This window comes from Furipterus horrens, unplaced genomic scaffold (genome assembly GCF_987537825.1).
Source record: "Furipterus horrens unplaced genomic scaffold, mFurHor1.1.pri manual_scaffold_2, whole genome shotgun sequence".
NCBI classification, from domain to species: Eukaryota; Metazoa; Chordata; class Mammalia; order Chiroptera; family Furipteridae; genus Furipterus; species Furipterus horrens.
In genome coordinates this window covers 10,230,251-10,255,746 of record NW_028327172.1, presented here as the reverse complement: position 1 = coordinate 10,255,746, position 25,496 = coordinate 10,230,251, and the positions used below count along the sequence as shown (strand labels likewise).

At 47.2% G+C, this 25,496-nt stretch overlaps 1 protein-coding gene across 1 annotated transcript; it reads left to right on the top strand.

Moving 5' to 3' along the window:
• The first annotated feature begins 3,011 nt into the window (after nucleotides 1-3,011).
• On the top strand, nucleotides 3,012-11,503 carry LRRC55 (leucine rich repeat containing 55). The gene is made up of 2 exons (XM_090267526.1): nucleotides 3,012-3,813; nucleotides 7,729-11,503. The coding sequence occupies exons 1-2, from the start codon at nucleotides 3,114-3,116 to the stop codon at nucleotides 7,962-7,964; spliced, it is 936 nt and encodes a 311-aa protein (XP_090123652.1). The 5' UTR covers nucleotides 3,012-3,113; the 3' UTR covers nucleotides 7,965-11,503.
• The last annotated feature ends 13,993 nt before the right edge of the window (nucleotides 11,504-25,496 follow it).

Below are 25,496 nucleotides of genomic sequence, written 5' to 3'. Positions count from 1 at the left end.
TGCATCCATCTTCCTGGAGGCGATATGCCCACCATCTAGCCAAGTGCCCAGCATACAGTAAGTGCTCAATAAATAATTATTTTTAAAAATACATGAGCCAGCTCTTTGACCAAACCAACTGGTCCAGTTAGTTATCAAAATGTAGGGCAGCTACAAACTTATTCAATGAGTCTTTAAGAAAGGAGGTGTTGCAAAGACTTCACTCTCCTCTGAGGTCTGTCTGGGGTGGGAGGGAACAGGAAGCTTAGAGAGATGGGAACAGGACAGCAGACACAGTCCCTGGGGCCTGGAGAAAGAGAACAGGACCACAAGGTTTTCTGGCAGTTTCCACGGCCCTAGGGACAGATTTGAGTGTCTCTATATCTCCAGGCACCTGGACCTGGCAGTTGGTTCTTTGCATCCCAAAAGCTCTCAGAGCTTGTGGGGTCAGGACTTAGTAACAATTATGGAACACAGAAAAGATCTCCCCCTCCTGTAATTGTACCTGGCAAGCCCTGAGCAAATCCACTCACGTGGTACCTAGTGACTAAAATACATTCAGACTCAAGGAAACAGATGTTACGTATAAACTGAATAGTTATATCACGTCGAGTGGGCAAACTTGCCACATCCACTTCCTTTTATCCTCCATCCTTATTCACGTCTTCATAGCTTCCCCCCATTTTCTCTACTTCCCCTCCCCAACCCCCCACTAAGTCCCACTCTCTATTCCAAGCCCTCTTTACTTTTCCTTCTGGGCCTGAGGCCCCCTCCTCCATCTCGGACTCCCCGGGCCCCCTTTGCCCCTCTCCCTGCCTGCTCCTCTTCCCCTGCCCTGTCCTGCTCTGTCCACGCCCCTCGCCCCTTGTTGTCGTTGCCCCCGGATCCGCGGGTGCCTGTGAATTCTACAACTGCGTCCTTCTCTCATCTTGGTGGGGTCCAGAGCGAGCCAGCGCTCCTGTTGCTCAGAGATGTGGAGGCAGTTGCTAAGAGACAGTGAAACGTCAGTACCTGGCCCTCGAAGAAAAAAAGGGAGCGAAAAAGGAAGAGAGGAGGGGGAGAGAGGGAGGAAAAGAGGAGGGAGGGGAAGCCACAAACCCCAGCAGCCTCAGCACCAAGCTGAGTTTCTGGAAGAAGCATTCAGATTCTGTGAACTTTCTTCGCAACATCCTCCCTCGGATTCCCCTTTTGGGTAAAAGAAGGGGACAAAAGAAGGGGACCAGCTCGGGGACCACAGGACGGGAAACCACCGAGGATGCTGCCCAGGGATCCAGGAGCCATGGAGGAGGAGAGGCCGGGGGCGGGGACGAGCCGAGGAGGCGATCTGTTCTCCTGAAGCAGCAAGCGGGGATTCCAGCGTGAGGGAGGGAGCCCCATGTCTGCCGCAGATGGATGGCTGTGCTTTTGGAACGAAGTAAGTGGGCTTCTGAGGGCCTGTGAGAGCGCAGGTGGAGACTTTGGGGTTCAGAAAAATGAGTGGGGATCAAGGGGAGCTGGGGGGATTTCCCAGTGGGCGGGATCGAGGCTGGAATCAGTGGGCAGAAAGCAGTCCCAGATGAGGCGCTGCGGGGAGGACAAGTGAGGACAGCAGGTGGGCACCGGAGAATCCAGGGGCCAGGGAGGCTGCAGGGTGGATGGCAGGATGAGGCACCTAGTGGGTCACCGCGCTCGGTCTCTGCCTGACGGAGTGTGGGTGTGGGCTCAAGCTGGGGGCTGAGGGGAGAGTGGAGTATTTGTGGGAAAGGCTGCTGGATTAGGGGCGTGCACTGGGGGTGAAAGGCGGTGGGGACAGACTGCAAGGGGGCTCTGCCGGAGTGCGTGTGCAGAAGGATGGTGGAGAGAAAACTGGAGAGCAGTGAGCGCAGGGCAGGGTGAATGTGTTGGAGCCAAAGGAGAACAATATCTGTGTGTGCGTGCGTGTGTGTGTGTGTGTGTGTGTGTGTGTGTGTAAGAGAGAGAGAGAGAATGCTAAGAGGGTCTGAAAGAGGTTTCTAATCTGCCCAAGTGGGTATGCATTTTTTCCTTGGAGAGTTGTTTAAGGGTGGGGTATTTGGTGCTGTTGAGGGTGGGGCTACGAGGAAGAGGAGAAAATGCATCCAGCCCAGGACAGACAGGAGGATGGCTGAAGTTAGGGGCGTAGAGAGTGACAACGTGTGAGGTTGGGATCTGAGCCCACCGTGGCCGCACCTGAGAGACAGTGCACAGAGAACTCTGTGACTGACAGCAAGGGGATGGGGCAAAGACCCTAGGAGAAGGGATCGAGGGCAGGAGGGGGCATTATTTCTCTGCCTGAGTGCTTTCCTTGTTAACAGAAAGAATTCGGCCTCTACCTGCTGAACACAAAGCCAGCTAAGGGAAGCGCTGCCTTGGGAAGTCGCCAAAGCTCCTAGCTGCCCCCCATCCTGCACCTCCAAGACACATGACTCTCTCCAGGCTCAGAACTCCAAACAATGGGTGTCCCTTGGGGTCTTCCCCTCCCTGGAGATTTCAATAGACACTGAGGCTGAAGACTCAGGCTTTCAGGAGGCCCATGGAGATCCACTTGACCCTGGGCTCCCTGCCCAAAACACCCACCCCACAACCCCCTTGGACTCAAGCTCACTGGGCCACCAAAAGAATCATCTCTGAGACCTTGAATGCTGGAGACCCAGATGCAGCTCTGGTCTCCTAATCGTTAATTCCAGACTCGAAGCAGAACTTATGGTTTTTAGAAGGGCCAGGACCTTTAAAAGTCACCTTTGATGTCTTTCACTCCCCGCCCCCCACCTTTCAGACACAGTACAGAGAGGAAGCCCCCAACAGTCATGGGTGCGAGGAGTACAAAAGACCTGCAGAGACCCTTCTACAACCTGCTGGCAGCTCATGCAGCCCCATCCTTGCCTCCTTCCTTTCTCAAGTTCTGATCATCTTTGCAGACTCTGGGGGACCTCAAACAGGTTGATTAAACCCAGGCTCCAAAGGCGGCTTCCTGTGGCTCTCACCTAGGGAGCCCTCTAGCCTAGAGAGGCTCCTATGAAAGACTTGAGCCATGACACCACGTGCTCAGAAACCCCACCCTCCAGGACTCTAGGTCCCCATGTAGCTGCCTTCTTGTGCCACTGACTCTTGATTCCAAGGACACAGCCCCAGACCTGATGGGCTCCCTTCAGCACTGCCCTTGCCAATGGCCTAAGATGGGCGACACCTGGTCCCAGCTGCCCTGGCCGGGGCCCTCCCACCCAGCCTTGCTGCTGGTCTCCCTCCTCTTGGCAGCAGGGGTGATGCACTCGGGAGCCTGCGCCAGCTGCCCCGTCCTTTGCACGTGCCATAACCAGGTGGTAGATTGCAGCAGCCAACGGCTATTCTCCGTGCCCCCAGACCTGCCCATGGACACGCGCAACCTCAGCCTGGCCCACAACCGCATCACCGCCGTGCCGCCCGGCTACCTCACGTGCTACATGGAGCTCCGGGTGCTGGATTTGCGCAACAACTCCTTGATCGGGCTGCCCCGGGGCCTCTTCCTCCATGCCAAGCGCTTGGCACACTTGGATCTGAGCTACAACAACCTCAGCCACGTGCCGGCCGACATGTTCCAGGAAGCCCACGGCCTGGTGCACATCGACCTGAGCCACAACCCGTGGCTGCACAGGGTGCACCCACAGGCCTTCCAGGGGCTTCTGCAGCTCCGAGACCTGGACCTCAGCTACGGGGGCTTGGCCTTCCTCAGCCTCGAGGCCCTGGAGGGCCTGCCGGGGCTGGTGACCCTGCAGATCGGCGGCAACCCCTGGGTTTGCGGCTGCACCATGGAGCCTCTGCTGAAGTGGCTACGGAACCGGATCCAGCGCTGCACGTCGGGTAAGGGAGCGGGCAGGGCTGGGGGGCCGGGGTGGGGGTGCTGGCCTCAGCAAAGGCTCCAAAGATGAGGGGGGAGGTGTCGAGACCTTGGGTGCCTACTCAGGGCCGTGATCTGTGCTCAGCTCTCTGCACTCAGCTTTTTCACTCCACAAGTACTTGTCAGTCCTCGCCTTGCCGTGCTGGGCACTGGGGACCCATTCATTAAGGAAGCAGGCACCACCCTTGCCTCTGTGGCACTTATGACCTAATGAGGCAGACAGACAGTAAACAAGTAAGAAGAGCTAAGAATAGGCAGTGTCTATTGGGCTTTCACAGTGGCCCAAGAACTTGGTATGTATGATCTCATTGGTCACCCATTTTCATTATCCCCATTTTGCAGGTGAAGACACTGAGATTTAGAACCATGAAAAGAGTAGCCTAGAATCACTCATTTAGAAACGGGCAGAGCCATGGATAAAACCCAAGTGGATATGATTTCAAAGCCCTGTTCTATCTAGTCTACCAGACTGCGTCTTAAGTGTTCTGAGTGCTGGCAAAACTCTCACGGAAATAGAAATGGCTAACGCTATTTCCTTTTGTACTTACTATCATCATCTATTCTAAGCATATTACGTGTTCTAGCTCATCTCATCCTCGCATGATCCCTAATGAGCTCTCCCTGCTCTACACAGGGGGAAATCAAGGCACAGGGAGGTTCAGTAACTTGCCCAAAGCCACAGCACTGCTACGTGTTGAAGTCAGGAATCGAACCCACGCAGCCTGGCTGCCCCCTGGCTGTATCCTGAAGAGTCAGGCTCTAGGCTGATAGGGAAAATCGGGGCCTGAGTTCTGGGCTGGCCCAAGGGCCTCTGCAGTGTTCTGTCAGGGCTGAGCACGGGATGAAGAGCTGAGAGGAGAAACTGGGATGTGACCATCTAACCAGCCGAGCCGGACTGGGGGTACATTAGGTACTGAAGGAGCCTGATCACGAGGTCTTGGCCTCCCCCACTGGTGGTGCTCAGTCCTGTCCAGCGGTGGCCCCCGTCACCAGCTCTCCTGTGTAGCTGCACTGAGCATTGCCACTGAGCAGGAGGATGGCAGCAATAGCTGAGGGCACTCTCCCAGGGGCTTTCCCAGAGCCTGGGCCCAGCGTATGCTCAGATGTGATAATGAAAAGGTAGGAGGGAGAGGAGGACTGAGTGAGAAGCCCAGGAACAAAATAACTTGGGGGGGTGCTGTGGGTCACGAATCCCATGTTTCCACAGAGCTGTGGGAGGATGTTCTCTAGGACCAAAATAACTGGGGACTGAGATGGGATGATGCTAGAGGGCAGGAGGGGGAGGCTGCCTGCAGCGATCTCCCCACCTGCTCAACCTTGGGAGGCTGCATCTCCTCCTCTGCCTCCTCTGCATGAGGGACAGAAGGGCTGCTCTGGGGCACTAAGCTTCCACCACACCTGGTCTCCTCCTTCTCTGGAGTCTCTCATGTCCCTGCTGCCCTTCAGAAGAAGCTCAAACTCTCAGCAAGTAAGAAAGGGATCCAAGATCACATCACTACATCACTACAGCTTCATGTCAGTACAGATGAAGGACCCAAGCTCCAGACAGGGAAAGTGACCATCCATAAACCAATGGTGAGAAGTCACGTATGCCATAGCTAGAAACCCAGGTTCCTGCCCCCCACCCCCCCCCACCCCCCGCCACAGAACACACTTAGTATCACACCACACTCCAGGATAGTTCCTCTGGGGGGTGAAGAACTTGTCAGTGTAGGTGGAATTAGGAGATCTTCTTCCCTTTGCCTTTTCCTGCCTCTTCTCCCTATTTCAAGGGATTCCCACTACTATCCACAATTTTTGGACAAATCCCAACACAGAGAAACGTAAGGGTGCCCTTGGGGTATAGCTTAACTTCAACACTGATCCCTTGACTTACCAGAGAGTTTTGTCAGCCCACAGGTTCCCAACCCATCCTCCGGTGGGGTCCTGCCACATGCCCTCAGAGCCTCCCCTGGCTGGTCCACACCATTGCCCTTGGTGTCCCCACACTCCCCAGCTTTATATTTCCTCATCAGCACCCCAGGCACATACACAGTACACTTGGGAGTTCAGCATCTTTCAGTCCAAAGGTAAGAAAGAGCCTCTTGATAGTCAACTCCAGATATAATCTTGTCCCAGGCAAGGTCTGGAATACTAAGCATACAGCCTACAGGGACCCATCAACCTGGATTGGGGACAGGATGCCATCTTTTTCTGAATCTGACTCCCTATTTCTAAGGAGAATGACACTCATTCATTTCTCAAAAGGGTCAATCAAATCCATCATTTTATTCCTTGCCCTCTGAAAAATGAGTAGAAAGCATTTTGTACCATATAATGTAGAAAACTCCTTCACATTAACTCACCTAGACAATTAGGTTAGATTAGTCCCTTCTTATATGTCCCCTTTCTTCCTGAAAGCCAGCAAGGGGGAAAAAAAAGACTTGCCCAAGGTGAGAGCTTGATTAATCTGAACAAAGGAATCACAGAACTGCTACCTACATGCCACTCTTGGTCCCAAGGCAGAATACAATGGAACCATTATCTGTCATCAACATTTGTGCACGTGACCCTGAAAGGATGAGATGGGACCATCAATGATGGAGAGAACAGTAACCCACTGAGAGGGAAACCCCCTCCTACAGAAGTTTGTATGCAGAATATGACCCTCTCTGACCTGTCCAGAGAGGCCAAAATGGGATAATAATAAAATCACACACTTACACAGTACTTACTGTATACCAAGAAAATATTATTTATGTATGTTAACTCATTGACACTTCGCTACAAACCTACAAAGTAAATACTATTATTATCCTCATTTTTCAAAAGAAAAAGCCAAGACACAAAGGGGTTAAATGATTTACCCTCAATTACACAACTAGGGAAAGATAGAGAGGGGATTTGAACTCGGGTCAATAGCTTTAGAGCCCATACTCTTAACCCTACACATTGTGTATCTGAAAACGCCACATGGCGTAGTAGAAAGACCCAATGCTTTTAAGCTGGACAGAGTTATTTATTCACATATTCATTTAACAAAGATTCATTGAGAATTTACATGGACAGGACACAGTTCTGATGCTAAAGATACTATGGGAAATGCTTATATTCAAGGTGGGGAAATAGATAATAAATGAACTGTCACAGTGATAAATACTACGGAGAAAAATTAAGCAGAGTAGGTAAGATAGGAAACGCTTAGAGAAAGATTAAGTGTCAGATACTATTTTATTCAGAATCATAAGAGAAGGACAACTAATAAGGTGATATTTGAGCAAAGTCCCAAAGGCAGTGAGGGACCAAGGTGTGCAGAGATCCAGAAGAGAAGCATCCTCACCAAGGGACAAGTGCAAAAGCAGCCCCTCCCTACCCCAAAAGGAGACCATGCTCAGGAGATTATGGAAAAATGATCAGGAGGGATGAGTGGATGGAACAGAGTAAGCAAGGAGCAGAGTGAAAGAGATGGAAAGAAATCCTTGCACCACCTGGTGAGGACGTTGGCTTTCATTTTGTGGGAAGATAAGCAAAGTGACATGACAGGACTTCAGGTTCGAATGGATCCCTCAGCCAACTGTGTTGAGATGGTTTAAGAGCAGAAGCCCAGAGACCAGGTGGAAGGATGTTGTAAGAAATAATGATAGCCCTTGAAAGCCCCAGTTCTACCATTAGTAGTGATTATTGAGCTTTGGCAAGTTATTAAATTCTCCTAGCAGTGTTCTTCATGTCCATAAAAATAGGTATAAAAATATTTGCCTTGAGGGCTATTGAAAGGACTAAAGAAGGTAAGTAAAAATATTGGCACAAAAGAAACTCAGCTTCTCCTGGGTTGGATAGGGGCTCTCCATTCCATTCTGTCTCCCCAAGACACCTCACCCTCCCTGGATTCTGTGTTGCAGATTCTCAGCTGGCTGAATGCCGGGGCCCCCCTGAAGTTGAGGGTGCCCCACTCTTCTCCCTCACTGAGGAGAGCTTCAAGGCCTGCCACCTGACCCTGACCCTGGATGACTATCTCTTCATCGCATTCGTGGGCTTCGTGGTCTCCATTGCATCTGTGGCCACTAACTTCCTCCTGGGCATCACAGCCAACTGCTGCCACCGTTGGAGCAAAGCCAGCGAAGAGGAAGAAATTTGACATGGGATTTGATATGGGTACCTGGCATCCCTCCATGCTACCAACCACCAACCACTGCCATTGACCACCAGACACCCTCCGTGGCTGCCCGCTCTGACCCCATGGTGCCCTGGCCACCTCGGTCATGGCTCAAGCAATGTCGAGAAACTACTTCTGAGCAAGCTTCTACCGTGGGCCAAGCACTGTGATAGGAACAGGCAGCGTTAGATGAATCCACTGTGTCCCTGCCCTCAAGGCACTTCCCTTCAAGAGAGGAAAGAGATTCAAACACGATTCCCTTGAAGATGCTTGGTGGCATTCCGACTATATGGCAATGGAAGCCCAGAGGAGGGGTCATCAGCTATGCCTTGGAAAGTCCAAGAGAAGAACAAGAATGGAAGTGATTCATGAAGTGGGTCATCAAAAACTGTCTGTTTTGTCAAGCTGACCGAGAAAGGTGGGCATGCATGAATGACTGAGGCCAGAATATGTGTAGTCTCTTGAGAACTGTGATGAACAATCCCCGTGACCTCAGGGTACAAAAGGAGAGTGGCACAGGACCAAAACTTTCCCTCTGATATTCAATCTGTCAGCGTTTGGGGCTTCCCACCATTGCCTCAAAAGGGTGAGAATGCCCCCACGCCAGCCCCCTTGGCCACCTCCGATCAGCAGCTAGCAGGTGAGACCACCTCCCCGTGATTGCCCCCCACACTAGATCACCAGCTATAGATAGCTGATGAGGTCCAGGTAGCAAGCCGAGGAAGGACACCTTCAGTGACTTTTCTCCCAACCCTGTCTTCTGCCTCCCACTCCAGCTTTAGCTTCAGAAGAAGCAAAGGGCCCAGGAATGGGGCACCAAGAGTCCTGGGATTCCTAATCTTGTGACTATTCTCGCCACGGTGTTCATGCCAAGGAATGTCACCAGGAAAGTATGCTTGGGCTGCATCCCTGTAGCATGACCGTATAGGACTAAAGGAAGAGAAGGCCACCACATTTGTGATAATAGGAGAATTTGCTCTTTCTTCTAAGCAACTCACTCACTTTAAGCATAAGGGTGAGGGAGTTATTAATTACCAAGCACTTGCCAGTGTCGGGCACTGTGATAAACTCTCTCCACAGACAATTTCATTTAATACATGTAAGAGTCTTTTGAGGTAAGCATTGTGGTTCCCATTTTACAGATGGGCAAGTGAAGCCCATGATGGGTGAGTGAGGCCCAGAGAGGTCAAGGTCATGTGATACTTTCGAGCAAAATAAGTCTGTGCTCTTTCAACTATTCCATTCAAGCAAATTCAAAGTCAAGTAGTGCTTAGGAAGTTCCTAATAAGAGCCAGGCACTCTTTTTTGGCACTTTTACATCTATTGACTTATTTATTTCAGTTCTAACAGCAACACTGCCTGGTGGTTTTTATTATTACCATTTTATAGATGAATTTCTCATAGAGAGCTGAGTCTCTTACCCAGGGTTATCCAGATACACTCTAGAAGGAAGGTGATCGGTAGCTCCACTCAAGGAAACTGTGTCTAATCTATCAGTCAAACATCAAGTGACTTCCTGTGCAAAGCACAATTCTCATCGTTGTTGTCATCTTCACTGTTGGTGTCACGAGCTTCACCATTACCTTCCCTACACTTGTTCATGAAGTGCTTCCACATCATTCTCCTTGACTCTTCACAGCTCTGTGTGGCAGGCAAACCAAACATCATTACTCCTATTTTACAGATTAAAAAAAATACGAACTCAAGAGTGGGTGTGACTTGCCTAAATGGCAGGGTTGGGACTCAACTCCACCTCAGCTCTTTTCAGTGCTGTCCCAGATGCCTATGGAAGATAATGTCTAGGAGGCTGGGTGTGGGGCCCTGGGACTCAGCAGCCATGAACATCTGATAGATCAGCTAAGTAAAGGACAGTCAAAAGTCAACCAAAAGTGTGCCCAGGAACTTGGCTAGACCCGGGGTACTTGAACTTTGTGTCCCCTGAATCTTGCTTACAACATCTGGGCCAGAGCCCTGCTCTTGTGACATCTGGAGCAGAACCGTGCCCCCTGATTTCTTCTGCTATGTCGAGGTGGACTAAGGCTGCTCTCCACCAGTCAATCAGACAGCCTAACGTATTTGGGGAGGAACTTGTAGCAATCATAGTCCTGACACAAATAGTTAAGCCTCCCATAGAAGAAAACTGTAAACATCTATGATAATCTCCTAGACATTCTTGTTTGCTGAACTATAGTTAATATATTTTAAGATATGCACTCTTTTTTTCATAGAATTAGAACCAGACAAGACACCAAATGCCCCTTGAGATCAAATGACCTTTCTAATGAGATTATTTAGTCCCCATTAATGGCAAACCTTTCTGAGTAGGATACATGACTTTTAAAGAACAGATGCTTCTCCAGCTGCCAGAAGGTCCCCAGTTAACTAAAGCACGATGAGGAAACTTCCCTACTGCAAGGATTTCCATTTCTCCCCCACCTCCCATCACCAGTATCTTCTGCAGCCTATCAGAAGCAAGCATCCAGAGGCACACTTCTAGAGGAAATCTGGCAGTCCTGGTTGAACCTGTTCCCACAAAGCTACTAACCAGGAACCCACGATGGTGATCTCCCAAGGCGTCATTGTTTTTTCCAGACTAGTTAACATGTAAGTGTTGGGGTTTCATTGACTCCATGTGTCTGTTCATGAGGTTTTGTGTATGTTAGGTGTCTACATTGGGGCCAATCTCTCTGGACCTTGAGTTCAGTTCTCCGACACAGTCTATTCAGCCATCTCTATGGCATTGCTTGATACACTAAGATGGAATCCCATTAGGGTTAGGGTAGAGGAGCTGTTCACAGAATATAAAAAGAGAAGGAGATCTGGTTGAGGCAGACTAATGACACAGCCTGACCACTTCCCTCCTTTCCCCTCTACCCCTTAGGAATTTGTCCTCATCACAGAAGCTTTCTTCATGCTGGGCCTGAGGATACCAAAGTTTGGTTGGTCAACAGTGCTGTGATGGTCAAGGTCTAGGCCAAGAAAATTTTTCTTTGGAAAAGACCCCACATCTGCACCACACCACACTGAACTAGTTACTTCTGGTCACCCTCAGACAATGTGTCTCTATAAGAATGCTTCTCCATTCCTATAGAGATTCCCAGGGAATCCTGCAGAAATAGGTCCCCCGAGTTGCTGTAGAGTCTGACGGCTCCTTCCAAGGAGGTTGGTGCATGGAATTTGAACAGACTGAACAGGTATTTCTCTTCAACCATCAGGAAAGAGCTGCAACCCCTATTTTCCCTATTGCTGTTTTGGTTATACTGTTCTATAATCCTTTCTTCTTCTAGAAGAGTATAAGGAAACACCTTTGTCCATTCCTCCCAAAGCTAGAGAAACTTGTCTGCTCTCCCCACCCAAGAAGGAGGCAAAAGGGAAGTGAAGGAAGCACTAGGTGGAGAGATCTGGAGCCACAGAACTCTGAGGAATGCTGATGTCTGGATTGGGTGGGTTAGGGAGGGGTGGGGAAAGGGAAGATGCCAACCTTTGTATGGAAATGATTTTATAACCATGCACTTTTGTAACTGGGAAGAATTTTTCATAAATGTACATTAATAATAAAGTGTATAGTTTAACAAATTTTCTAAAGAGTTGTGAAGGGGAGGAAGAGGAGAGAGATGGGGAAAGAAAGAAAAAAAGGAACTAGGAGGAATCAAGGGAATGTGTGCCAAAATATACACACAAAAGGTCTATGGGAGGCGGGGGGAGTCAGTGGGAATAATTAGGAGATGTGCCAGCCATGGAGGGGCCTGCGTGGGAGTAGAAGGAACATCACAGAAGCATATTTCTACCAGGCAAAAAGGAATACGTGTGAGTTTGTATGCACACACCCCTATGTGTAGGCATATTTTGGTGCCTAAAATTATACAAAGGAAAGAGCATATGTCTTATACATGTTGATGTTTGCAGCTTGGGTCATCTATAAAACATGCCAAGGCAAGTGGGTGTGCCTGCCTAGTTGGCATCACTGAGTGCATGCCAGGGAGGTGGCCCACACTAGCAAAAGGACGCTAACTCTGGCAGCCAGGTAAACCAGGCATCTATATGGATGGTGTAGAGGATGGAGGAGGCCATCGTTGGTATAGTTTCAGTCTCTGTTCTCATAGGTTAAAACAGAAGGGAAGGAAATCTAAACCTCCTGGGTCTTGCCAAGTGCTGCCTACACACCACTAGAACTGAGGTGGCAGGGCAGAGTACCCTGGGAACAGAGACAGAAAAGGGAGGAGGAAAGTGTGCTTCTATATGTGCAATGAAAGACATCTTATCCTGGTACGCTAAAGAGGAAGTGGCGCTAAGCAGGAAGTGGTTCCTCCCACCAATACATAAATTCACCTTCTCCTATTTCTACCACCACAGGGGTACAGACCAATACCGCACTCACAGAGTAAAGCCACTAAAGGAAACACAGGTACTGACTCAGAACACTCAGATGGGAAGACAAAGAACATACCCAACTATGCCCAGTGTTTGCTGAAGTCGATTGGAGGGAAGCAAAGCCTTTCTCTTCAAATTAAGTACTTAATGAAGTACTTCTCACCGAATCCCAGAAGCTGTATATTTTAGGCAGTGCATGCTGTCCCTACTGCCAGACATAAATCTAGCAACCGATGATGATGGCGATGATCATGCTAACACTTACTGAATACATATTATGTGTCAGATGTTGTTCTAAGCACTAGATATGGAGTAATTTACTTAACTCCCACAATAACCCCAGATAAGTACTATTATACCCATTTACAGATTAGGTAACTGAGGCTCAAACAAATTAATATGTGTCCAAAGTTACACAGCTAGTAACTGGTTGATATGGGTTAAACACTTAATAATATTAACCGACTTCAGGGACTAAGAACAATATGAGACAGTAAAGAAACTTCAGTCTCAATCAGAAGTAAGCTCTTAGCCACAGAGTTTCTCTGCAATTACTTGGTAAAAAAAAAAAAAATTGAAAGATGGTAGGTAAAATCAACATGTTTCATTGTGTATGGCTTTGATTACTGCCTTGGTCAAGGTAAGCTAATCGTGACAACAAGTGATCCCAAAATCTCAACCAAATAAAGGTTTATTGGACTATTTCAAATAATAAAGGCTAATTTCCTGTTCATGTCACTTTTTAATGCATGTCAAAGGTTCTTCTCCACAAGGTTATACAAGGACTCAGGTTTCTTCCATCTAATGTTCTTGCCGTCCCTGAGGCCACAGAGCCCTGCAGGGGATCTTCTGTAATGTGGAGGACCTCAAGGGAGATTTTTGAAGGCCTACTCTAGAACAGAAATATCGCACATCAATTCAAGCCAGAACTCAGTCCCATGGCTCTATTTAACTTCAGGGAAGTAGACTATATGTACCGAGAAGGCAAAGGAGCAGGGCTTGCACAGCAGTGGGTTGGGGCACACCAGTTAAAAATCACTGCTTTATTAGACCCTGGTTCCTGGTTCTGCTTTCCGGTGAGAACTTCGTTAGTCCTTCTCTGTCACCTCTGATACTTCTCTCTTAGAGGATCTCCCTTTTCCGTTATCCACCATGGCTACATCTAATGTGGGTATTGGGGAGCATGCACTCTTTGGGGGTTGCTCATCTTCTTCAGCCAGACTCCTGCTGGTGCAAGTATGCCGGCCTGAAATTTGTATTAGGTCTCAATGGTCAAGAGCTTTTTGAATTCAGGTTCATGTTTTCTTAGCAATTCACCTCCCTTAAAAACTGGGTAGACTTTTAATTCAATTTTCTTCCATTAAGTTTCATGTCTCAGTGCACACACGAAGTTCTTTCTAAAAAATGTTTTCAAGTCGAGCTTTATCCCCTGCCTTCTCTTCCCTGGTGCCTTTTCTCTTAATGGCAACCTTGCAATTATCTGAAACAGGAGATAAGAAGGCCACATTCTTATTCTTATTTGTTTCCACTTGGCTAAGTTACTTTAACTGAAAAAAATTTTAGTTGATCTTGTTGCTCAAAGCCTTTTTCAGTTTTATTTATCATGAAGGTCTAGAAACAGTCAGCTTTTCCAATTTTATCTCTTATCATTTAGGTCTAGAAATAGCCTTTCCAATTCTTTTAATGCCCCAAATGTTTTGCTTTCTCACTCCTTTCCATTTCTACTTTCAAGCCGCTTTCAAACATTAGAAACCTAAGTTGGATCAATTTGGGATGAGACCAAAATGTTTGAAGCACACAAACAATCACGCAACATGAACTTCATGAAGGAGATGAACCTCCTCATTGAAAATGGTCATTGGGATGAAAGGTAAGGAAGCTGAGGAAAAAATGTTACCTACAGCACTCAGAATTCAGAATGTTCACCATAAATCACTACTGCCGTTGGAGAAGTAAGAGGAATTAATGCGAAGTGTTATTGCCCGTGCAAAGTGGTTAAGAGGTTATCTGAGGAGAAAATGTTGGCTATATCATGTCACCGTGAGTCATTATCCCCAACCTACTCACCATGAAGGGCAGAAATCCTAAGACCACTATGAGAGAGCTGTGAAAAACATATTACTAAGTGGGATCCCCACCCGACCCCACCCCCCGCTTCACACTTAGCTCATGGAACCCTTCAGGAATACACAGCATGAAGTGCTACAAAATACATTATAATGTGGCTGATTTTTACAACTCTGAGGCTTCTACTCCTATAGCTCAGCCAGTATTCAAAAGAGATCCTTATGTATGTAAATTAAAAGACAAAGCTCTGGAAATGGTTAGTACCAGAATCTTAGCTGGTCAAGAATTATATTCCCATATAAAGGAACAGTTTATGCCTTCATTCATTCAAAAATATTGATCACAGAACTCCATGTGCTGGGCACATGTTTCCGGTGTTGGGCATATGGCAATCACTGAGATGAAGTCCCAACCCCTTGGTGCCTACTTTGTAAATGGGGGTAGGAGTGGAGATGAGGAGAATGAAGGTAGGTCAGAATAAACAAGAATAATGAATAATTCCAGATAGTAATGTGTTTCAAAAATATATACATTGTGTGTGTGTGTGTGTGTGGTCTGTCCAGAAGGTATCCAGCCATGTAACATGAAAAATAGACACAATTATTGAAGAAGATACAAGGCACAAGAAACATTGTACAAAGGACACCTCAGTCCCCTTCAAAGTAGGCACCTTGGGACCTCACACAGTTCTCCCAGTTGCCATTAGCTTCCTTTTCATATTTCCCTGAATTCCATCAACAATCTGAAATCTCTTCCCTTTCAAAGGTGATTTTAGTCTTGGGAAAATCCATAAGTCGCAGGGCACCAAACCTAGGCTGTAGGGAGGCTCAGTAACTAGGATGATTTAATGTTTCATCAGAAAACTCTGTACAAGACATGATGCATGAGCAGGCACATTGTTGTGATGAAGCTGCCAATCACCAGTTGCCCATAGCTGTGGCCTTCTGAGTCATCCAAATAGTTTCCGTGGGGGAATATTCAAGCATAATGAAAAATGTGATGCAGATTCATTGCTCTACTCGGTCAGTCATTTTGAATGTGACGACCACACAGTACACATGCTCACTCACTGGCATCTACTACCACCCCCACTGACTAGTACAGTGAAGTCATCATTGTTCACGCATGTGCATTCCAGTCCATTCTCCTTGGCTGCCAGGTACATCAATGTCAGGCAAACCATTCTCATTATATGAACAATAGCTGGACTTTTTCCTGACATGTATTTATGTGTGTGCATGTATATATATGTATATATTCATATATATGTATGTATGTATATGTTCAATAGGTGGGAAAGAATGCAAGCTGGGACACCAGGAAGGGGTCTCTGCATAGGTCCCATTGAAAGATGTTCTAAGGCGGTACCATTGTTGGCAGTGGATCAGGAGACAAACTGAGGATATGTTTTAGAGGCAAAGCCAATAGGATTTGCTGATACATTAACTACAGGGAGAACAAAACAGGAATTAAAAAAAAAAACATCTAATTTCTTTTTAACTTTATAGCTACGCTCAGCAAGACACAAATAGCAGAAAGGTCTTCTTAGTTCTGTGTATTAAAAAAAAAAAAAAAAAAAAAAGTACCAACAGACAGCCAAGAGTCAGTAAGTCACAAAACCCTGATGAGTAAGTTGGAAGGGTGAGGGAGGAAGCAGATAAACTAACAGATTCATAATGACAGGAAACAGCCCAAATCTAAACACCCAGAGACAAGGGTAGGAAAGTCCAAACATAAAGCATTGGTTGAAATTCCCTGTATCCCTCCGAAAGTCCCAGTGGATCTTAAACCAAGCAATGGAGCTTCGGGAACAGGAGTTAAAGCCTAAAGAATCAGCAGCATTTTCAAAGTACAGAGAGATTGGGCTCCACACTGATATATGTGCTAGACCTAAAGTGGTTTCCTAGAAGGAACGTGTACAACTCCCTCAGCTGTGAACAAAGACGAAAATCCAGGAAACCAATTATATTTGAGATGGACCCAAATATGTTTAAAGTGAGAATATTACTTAGAATCATGTTTTTTCAAATGGGAACAAACAGCTTGTACTCTTCTTAGCCAAGTAATGAAAGACTGGTGAAAAGCTGGGCCTCTCTGGATGATGCTAATACTAGGACCATTCCTAACCACACAATGACATGTAAAAGGGCTTTTACATGTCACCCTAGGACACAGCTACTATTGAGAAATGCCGCCCTCGCCAGGTAGCTCAGTTGGTTAGAGCGTCATCCCGATGTGCCAAGGTTGCAGGTTCAATCTTCCAGTCAATCTTCCAGTCAGGGTATATACAAGAAGGAACCGAGTTCTGTCCCAGACAGAGGACTCAGTATGAGCCAAATATAAAGAACTAAGTGTGGAACAAGAGTTATACTCACTTAAAAGGCCTTTCCTACAAAAAAAAAAAAAAAGAAGAAGGAACCAATGAATACATCAATGGGTGGAACTGCCGATCAATGTCTCTCTCTCTCTCTCTCTCCACCTTTCTCTCTCTCTCTCTCTCCACCTTTCTCTCTCTCTCTCTCTCTCAAAACTGTCAGTAAATTTTTAAAAGAGAGAGAAAAAAATGCAAAGCATAATGAAGAACATGAATGGGGAAGCCACAGTGCCTGGGTTCAAATCCCAGTGCTGCCATTTGCCAACCATGTGACCGTGGGCAGGGGATGTCAACTCATTGTGTCTGAATTTCTCTGACTGTGAAATTGAAAGGACAATCGTAGCCACTTCATAAGGTATCTGAGAAAATCAAATGATTTCACATATATAAAGTGCTTAGAACAATGCCTGGCACAGAATGATATTCGATTAATGATAGTGACTGGCTTCTCTCTTTCACAGGCAAAAAACTAGAACCTGAGAGATGATTAAGGAACTTATCTAACATCACGCAGATGAAATGTGACAAAACCAGGGTTTTAATTCACTCCAGACCCAGTGTCACTAAACAGCTATCATCTACCATATAGGTCATGTGGCCAGCTATGACAGCTAGTGTCCATATAGGGGACCAAGTAAACCATGCCTCCAAAATTGATGCCCCTGAGTAGTCCACTCCCACACTAAATCTGGACTGAATTTAACCAAAGGAAGGTAGCATTTCCAGAACTAATCCTTAGTAGGGCCTGGCAGCCTCTGTGTTCCTGCTCTCAGGAGCCCTGAGCGTCCCTGGATTAAATCTGATCCATGGAGACAAATGGAGAGTCAGGAAACCACATGGGGCGAAGAGAGGCTCAGACATTCGTGCCAGCTGAGCCCAGCTTTCCAGCCATCCCCTCCAGGCACCAGACACATTAGTGTATCTGTCTTGAACATTCCAGCCCCAGCCACCCTCTGACCACAGCCCCGTGGGAGATTCCAAGCAGCAGTAATAAAAGAACCATCTAGATTCACAGATGGAGAGCAGGAGGAAGCTGAGGCGGAGGGGATCGGAGTGGGGCAGGCAGGGGTTCGAGGGTCGAGGGATGGAGCAAAAAGGAAAGAGGACCCATGGAACATGGACAACAGTGTGGTGGTTGCTGCAGGGAGGGAGTATAAGGGGACTAAATTGTAATTTAAAAAAATAAAATTGAGTTTTTAAAAAAAGAACTGTTTAGCTTAGCTACAGTGCTGATGCCTGTTTAATTAAACGAGGATGTCATTAGACTGAGGTAGCTTTAACGCCTTAGCAGCCTACATCAGCAAACCAAAACCTAAGCCTGTAAATACCTTACAGTTAAGAAGTCAAAACCTAAAGACAACCAATCACAAACAGCCAATCTGTCTTTTCCGAATAAGCCAATCGCTTAAGCTATGGTCAATCAAATAATTTTCTTTCTTTGCTTCTTCGCCTTATCTTTAAACTTTTGCCCCTAATTCCTATTGGAAGAACACTCCTAACCAATTTTGCTTTGACACTGCCTGATTTGACTCAATATTTGCTCAAATATATTCTTGAATTTTTAATATACTTAGTTTATTATTTTAAGCCTTTATGTTGGGGCTATTTGCTATGTAACAATACACAACTGAATCTCTAGTCAATGAGGAAAAGACTTATTGGGGACAAATACATACCAGCAACACAAGTTATATAGTGGGCATATGCCATCCAAGTTCAAGTCCTATTGTTGCTACCTATTAACTAGGTAAGTTACTTGGTATTTCCCTGACTCACTCCCTTTGCTAAACAATGGGGATACCACCTATCTCATAGTGTTGTACTAGGGGTTTAATCCTTATTAATTAGCTTAGAATAGTGTCTGGCACATAGTAAGAAATCAGTAAAAAAAATTAGCTAGTGCTATTTTTTGTTGTTAAAAATTATATAACTGTTCTAGAGTGATTAAATTGGCCAATTCAAGTAGCAGGTGAAATCCCCAGTTCTCCTTTCTTACCTTTCCAAGAATAATGCCACAGGAAAATTATATCACTTTCCTTCACATTAGGAAATTCCAGCGCACAATATTGTAAAGAGGTGACTATTAAATATTTGGCATGGACAATAAATATTAATCAAGAGAAGAAGATTACGGACTTCTGGCCAAGATGGAGGCCTGGATGGACGCACTGTATCTCCCTCCACAGCTGAGAGGGAGTGCAGCTGCCTCAAAACTGGAGGCAAACAGAAGTTCCAGAGGATCGGGCTGCATGGAAATCCAGCAAACAAAGATATAAAGAAGAAATACTCATCCAGACAGGTAGGAGGGGCGGAGATGGGGCATAGAGGACACAGTGTGGTGTCAGCAGTGGCTGTGGTGGCAATGGCAGTGGCAGGCCACTGGAAAGCACAGTCACAGACATCTAAGGAGTGCTCCCAGTGCCAGACCAGACTGTGCAGCTCACGGTCCCAGCTCTGGGGACAGTAGAGCCTCATTGCTTCTGACTGTGCAGGCCAGTGGGGGTTGGGGTGGAGGCAGGGACTGCCAGTCTCTCAACAGAGTCTGCTTGTTTGGAGGGCCCCTTTGGTCCTGGAGCATCCGTGGACCCACCCACTCTGGAAATGGCGGCCAGAGCAGCTGCTGGAGGGGCACTGGTCCCTTGCAGAGGTGGAAGGGTGCCTGGAAGGGGGTGGCAAGTGCTAAGCGGGCGGCGTTGTTTCCTCTCAGACCCCTCCCCCACACAAAGTGCCACAACATGGTGAAACAGGTCGCCATGTACTGACAAATACCTAAGGCTATGCCCCTTCCAACATAACAGATACAACAGCTCTACTTAAGACACAGAGGCAAACAAATACAGAACCCTGTCAAGATGAGGAGAAGAGAAGTATGGCCCAAAAGAGAGAACAGATCAAGGTTCCAGTGGAAGAACTAAGCAATAAGGAGATAGTCAACCTAACAGATGCAGAGTTCAAAACACTGGTGATAAAGATGCTCACAGGCTTGACAGGTATGCTTAACTATGGCAAATGCATAAGGGAAGAAGTGAAGGCTATACTAAATGAAACAAAGGAAAATCCACACAAAACCAATGGTGAAGGGAAGGAAACTGGGGTTCAAGTCAATAATTTGGAACATAAGGAAGAAAAAAACAGTCAACCAGTACAGAATGAGGAAACAAGAATTTAAAAAGATAAGCAGAGGCTTAGGAACCTCTGTGACAACTTTAAACATGCTGACATCTGAACCACAGGGGTGTCAGAAGGAAAAGAGGAAGAGCAAGAAATTGAAAGCTTATGTGAAAAAACAATGAAGGAAAATTCCCCAAATTTGGTGAAGGAAATAGACATACAAATGCAGGAAGCACAGAGAGTCCCAAACAAGCTAGACTCAAAAAGGACCACACCACGACACATCATAATTAAAATGCCAAAGGTTCAAGATAAAGAGAGAATCTTAAAAGCAGCAAGAGAAAAGCAGAGCATTACCTACAAAGGGGTGCCTATAAGACTATTGGCTGATTTCTCAAAAGAAACTTTGCAGGCAAGAAGGGACTGGTAAGAAGTATTCAAGGTGATGAAAAGCAAGGACTTACAACCAAGATTACACTACCCGGCAAAGTTATCATTTAGAATGGAAGGTCAGATAAAGTGCTTCCCAGACAAGGTAAAGCTAAAGGAGCTCATCATCACCCAGCCATTATTATATGAAATGTCAAAGGGACTTACTTAAGAAAAAGAAGATCAAAACTATGAACATTAAAATGACAATGAATTCACAACTATCAACAACTGAATCTAAAAAACAAAAACAAACTAAGCAAACCAGAATAGAAACAGAATCATAGGTATGGGGATCATTTGGAGGGTTATCAGCTGGGAGGGGGAAAGGGGAGAAATGAGGGAATGGTGCAGGGACTAAGAAGCATGATCAGTTGGTACAAAATAGACAGGGGGAAGTTAAGAATAATATAGGAAAGGGTGAAGCCAAGGAACTGATATGCATGACCCATGGACATGAACTAAGGGGGGTGGGATTGTGGAGGGAAAGGGCGTACTGGGCAGAGGGGAGCAAAGAGAAAAAAATTGGGACTACTGTAACAACATAATCAATAAAATATACTTTAAAAAAAAAGAGAAGAAGATTACAACCTATTCTCCTACCTCTCTTGAAGAGGATTGCCATCCTAAGCTACTACTGCAAAATGTCATTGTTACAGAGTACAATGTGGCATGTTTTTTCCCAATGGAAAGGTCATTTACAATGCAGGCGCAAAGTATGTGTCTGCTCCCATACAAAAAGTTTAAAATCCTATCCCACTCCACCCAAGTGGAAGAATATTGAGCTTCCAGAAATACTGCAGCAGCCAAAGGGAACACAGAGGCCGATGTGGAGCCTGTGACTTACAGAGAGGAGAGGAAGGAGTAAAGCCTTCCCGAGAAATAAAGCTGGCTTCTAAATATTACTCGAAGCAAATGTTTAATCAATAAGAAAACCCCTAAAGGAAGAACTAGACATTCCAATAGATAACAGATCTCAGGGGACAGGAGCAAGGTGGGACATGCAGAAGACCTCTGGGCTGGACAGAACAGATCAGCCTCAGAGATGACAACGCTCTCAGACATTGGGGAAGTGAGGCGGGCACTGATACATGAGTCTGTTATTTACTCTGTGTTGCTTCATCGAAGATGTTTCACCAATTGGAAATCGTGCGTTGGTTTGGTACAGACTCTCCCATTCTGTCACTTGTGATATATGGGTTTCTTGATTGCATGAACATTTTCTCAGTTATTTGAGTCTTGGGAGTCTGCTGCCCAGAGTTGGGAAAACCAAGGAATACAACCCACTCTCTGAATTCTCCTTAAAGAGCTTATTTCTGTGTGAAAGTGCTATGATTTATTCAAGGAGGCCGGTAATTCTACAAGGCAGCTCTAGTGAAGGGGAAGAAACCCTGGGCTGGAAGTCAATAGACATATTCATTCAACAAACACTTGCTGAGGCCCTGGTGTGGGCAAGGCAATGTTAGGGACACAAAAGAATTACTCAAGACCAGAGACCAGGATCCCCACTTCAAATTTTATCCCCAGAGCCCAGGTGCAACAGCTTTTCAACAAATGTTTGTTAAACCAAGTCAATCTCGCCACTAACTCATAAGTCAATTTCCCTCTTCGGAGTTTAGATGCCACCTTTTATCTTTTAAAAAAAAACAGTGGGTTAGAGCAGCCCTTCTCAGACTTTAATGTGTGTAACAGTTCCTGGGGCTCTTGCTCACAGGCAGGTGCTATAAGCTTGGAAGGGCCGAGGAGCTGCATTTCTAACAGGCCTCCAGCTTTGCTGGCACGCAGACGATACTTTGAGAAGCAAGGAATGAGATGATCTCTCCGCAAGAGAGTCTAGATACAGCTGAGGGGTTCTCCAACGCTATATTTCTTAACTGTGGATAACACTAGAGAGTCTAAATGTGGGGGAAAAAAAAGAAAGAGAAATGAAAGGGCTGGGCCTGGTGCCTGGGGCAGATCCAGGAGATTAGCCGAGGCTTCTAGAGGACAGCAGGAAAAGCCCACTCTTGTCACAACGCACAAACAAAGCTTTGGGTGTCTGTAAAAAGAATCAGGGATAATTTTTCTGGCTCGGGAGGCTCTGTGTTTTAACAATTCTTCCTGTTTTTCTCAGCCCGACCTACGAGAATGAGAAAACAGCCCTGGTGAAGGTCAGCTGAGGTCAGCGAGGCCCCTGGAGAGGGCCACTTTCAGCCACACTTGGGTGGAGGGGAGGCAGACAGAGCCCCCCTCCCCGGGCCTACCTAGTTCTAGCCCTGCTCCGTGACTCATCCAGCCCAATATAAGGTATTGGGGTGACAGGGGTCCCAGGATGGGGAGCTCTGCACCAAGTCAGCGCCGTTCAATTTCATATTTGTTATGACTGCTGTGTATGCCAATGCGCTAGACGCCCAGACAATGGCTGGACCAAACAGGGTCGAGGCCACTAGGAGCTCATAGTCTAATCGAGGAGGAATGGTGGGGGCCCAAGAAGACAGATTACAATGCAGAATGCAATCAGGACATGCAGAAGAGACCCGCAGGTAGTACAGAAATCTACAGAAGCAAGAGATCAGAGTCCCTTTAAGGCATCAAGGAAACAACACAGAGAAGGGTACATCTGAAACTTGAAGGTGGATGTGGAGTCCTCAGTGAAGATGGAAATGAGGTGTTCCAGGCAGGGAAAGGTAGGAGACAAGGCACAGGGGCAGGAAAGTGTGTGTGTAGCGTGGCTGGACCAAGGGCATTTGTGGGAGAAGAGTCTGTTGTGCAGGGGCTGGGATGCCAAGGGAGCATCTTTAGAACCTTAGGGCTCTCTTTCCCATCATAATAAGGTCTGACAGAGGCCCCTCATCTCACACACTTACCTGGCCCATGTTTAAGACCACGGCTACAAAAAATTGGTACCCAGATTATCCCATGGCGTTATTTGCTCAATCATTTTTATTGAACCCCTAATACGTGTGAAGCACAGTTCAAGGAGCTAGAAATACCATGAAGGCCAGACATGTTCCCAAGAGCCAGACAAACAGTGAGTAACATAGGAAGAACATAGAAACTGACATCAGAGAAGTCTTGGGTGCGAATCCCAGCTGTGTGCTGTGACTGAAAGATTTCACGTCTCTAGACCCGGTTCTCGGCCTCCCTGCTGGGGGCTAATTATACCTCTGGCACGGGATTGTTGTAGAACTTCACCCGTAGGGACAGAACCTCAGACTATGCCAGGCATCCTGCAGGCATCCATTGCCTGTCTGTTCTGTATTCAGTCATCAAGAAGGGAGGCTGGAATAATCTTCAGGGTCCCTGGTAGCTTCAATGTGCCGTTTCAGCTGTCCTAAGACTCTGCGGCACCTGTAACTGTGCCCGCTGACCGGGGGCCTGGCTTATCCCCGCAAGGGAGCCTCTACCCCTCCCTGAGCGAGAAGCCGGGGTGCCAGACAGAGGCCAGGGGATCGGACAGCCATTAATCAGGCTGCCGCCCTCGCCGGCTGTGGCCGTGGCGCCGGCAGGGCAGACCGTGTTCTGGCTGCTTAGCTGCCCGATCAATCGGCTTCCTCACCATTCCACCGACCCGTTGCCATGGCAGTGAACCCCAAGGGACAACTAGGAGTGGCCAGCACCAGAGAGAGAGGTTTTGTTCTTCTGGCTCCATCTTGGTCAATTTTAAGGATCCTGAGAAATAACAACAACTGAAATTTACTGAGCACTTTCTCACTGCCAGACAATATGCTAAATGCTTTCCATCTGCGTCTCATTTTCTGCTCACAGTGACACGGGGAAATAGGTGTCTTCATCTCCACTTAGGAAAACGGGCAACTGATGTTCAGAGAGGCGAGTACCAACATCACGCAGGTAGGTAGTGAAGTCAGGGCACATTTGTGCCCCCCCGCTCCGCCCCCAGGGTTGTAGGATTGTGAACCGGTCTTCCCAGCCACCTGAGCCTCCACAGAGCAGGTGCCATTGTCCCCTCTGCCTGAACGCTGCTGAAGGCTCACGCAGACAGCTGTGGAGAACTGACCTCAGGGCAAAGCCAGGTCACACTGACAATGAATACTCAGCGGCCAAAAAATATGTTCTCACACTTTCTATTGCAATCCCAATCTCAAATATTCAGCCTGCTTTTCTCCAAAAACAAAAAATATATATTTTTAATGAAGATTTTGGCATCCACACTAACACATCTGGAAGCAGCAGTCTTTGGTAACATCTGCCAGACCCCGGCACAACTTTTGATTCTCAAGAGCAAGGACCCTGTGTGTAGGCCCAAGGCGGCAACTGGCAAGTTGCAGCTTTAGCTGCAGGGCTCTGCCCAGCTAGATGGGGCACGTCCAGGGCACCCAGGGAAACCAGCCCTCGCCCTAAACGCAGATGCTGGGAAACACACTGAAAGAACAGCCTGGCTTTCCTTCCCTGTCACCACCCCCTCCAGCATGACTGCTGAGCTGATGAATCCAAACACTGGGAACCCACAATGTGGGAAAATCCGACAGGCTTCAGCGGCCCCCGGACATCTGGATTCCCTAACCCCAGGCTTCCAGCTGAAAGAGGGAGCAGCAGGCACAGGGAGGCTTGGGAAAGCATTTGGAGGGACTTCTGCCAAGTTACGTCCCTCCTGAACAAATACATGTCCCACTATCTAGGGGTCACCCGAGCCGTGTTTATATATGCCTAGACCATTCAGTTGGTTAATTAATTAACTCCCTAAGTGGCCTTTAGCCTCTAAAGCCTTCTCCCCTTGGGGCCTCAGTCTCCGTATCTATAAAATATTAGACTGGTTGGCTTCTGAGGCTTCTTCCTGCTCTTCCTCTTTCTGATTCTGCGATTCTACTGTAAAGGACAGGGTAAGCACAGGCTGGGGTCCAGGGCTCTGCCAGTGTGGCCACGTCCCTCTCCATCTTTGCGCCTCGGTCTCCTTGTGCAGTCAGATGACGGGTGGACTAGATGACAGCTCTGTCATTGAAGAAACCAGGAGGTGTCCTTGACAGGCCCGCTCCTGGCCACCTGCATACATTCTGCCGCACTTCCAAAACTGACACCGCCTCAGCGCCTTCATCATCACCCGAGCGACCGATCTCCCACCTGGATCCCTGTGGCAGCCTCCTGACCAGCCCCGCAACTCCCACCACCTCCTCCCCCATCCATCCTCCTCGAGGCATCAGATCTGATATATTAGCCCCCTGTTG

Excerpts from the sequence above, each read along its gene's own strand:
- LRRC55 (XM_090267526.1), top strand. The coding sequence starts at position 3,114 with ATGGGCTCCCTTCAGCACTGCCCTTGCCAATGGCCTAAGATGGGCGAC. Across the intron at positions 3,814-7,728 it reads GATCCAGCGCTGCACGTCGG|ATTCTCAGCTGGCTGAATGC; the intron begins GTAAGGGAGCGG and ends TCTGTGTTGCAG.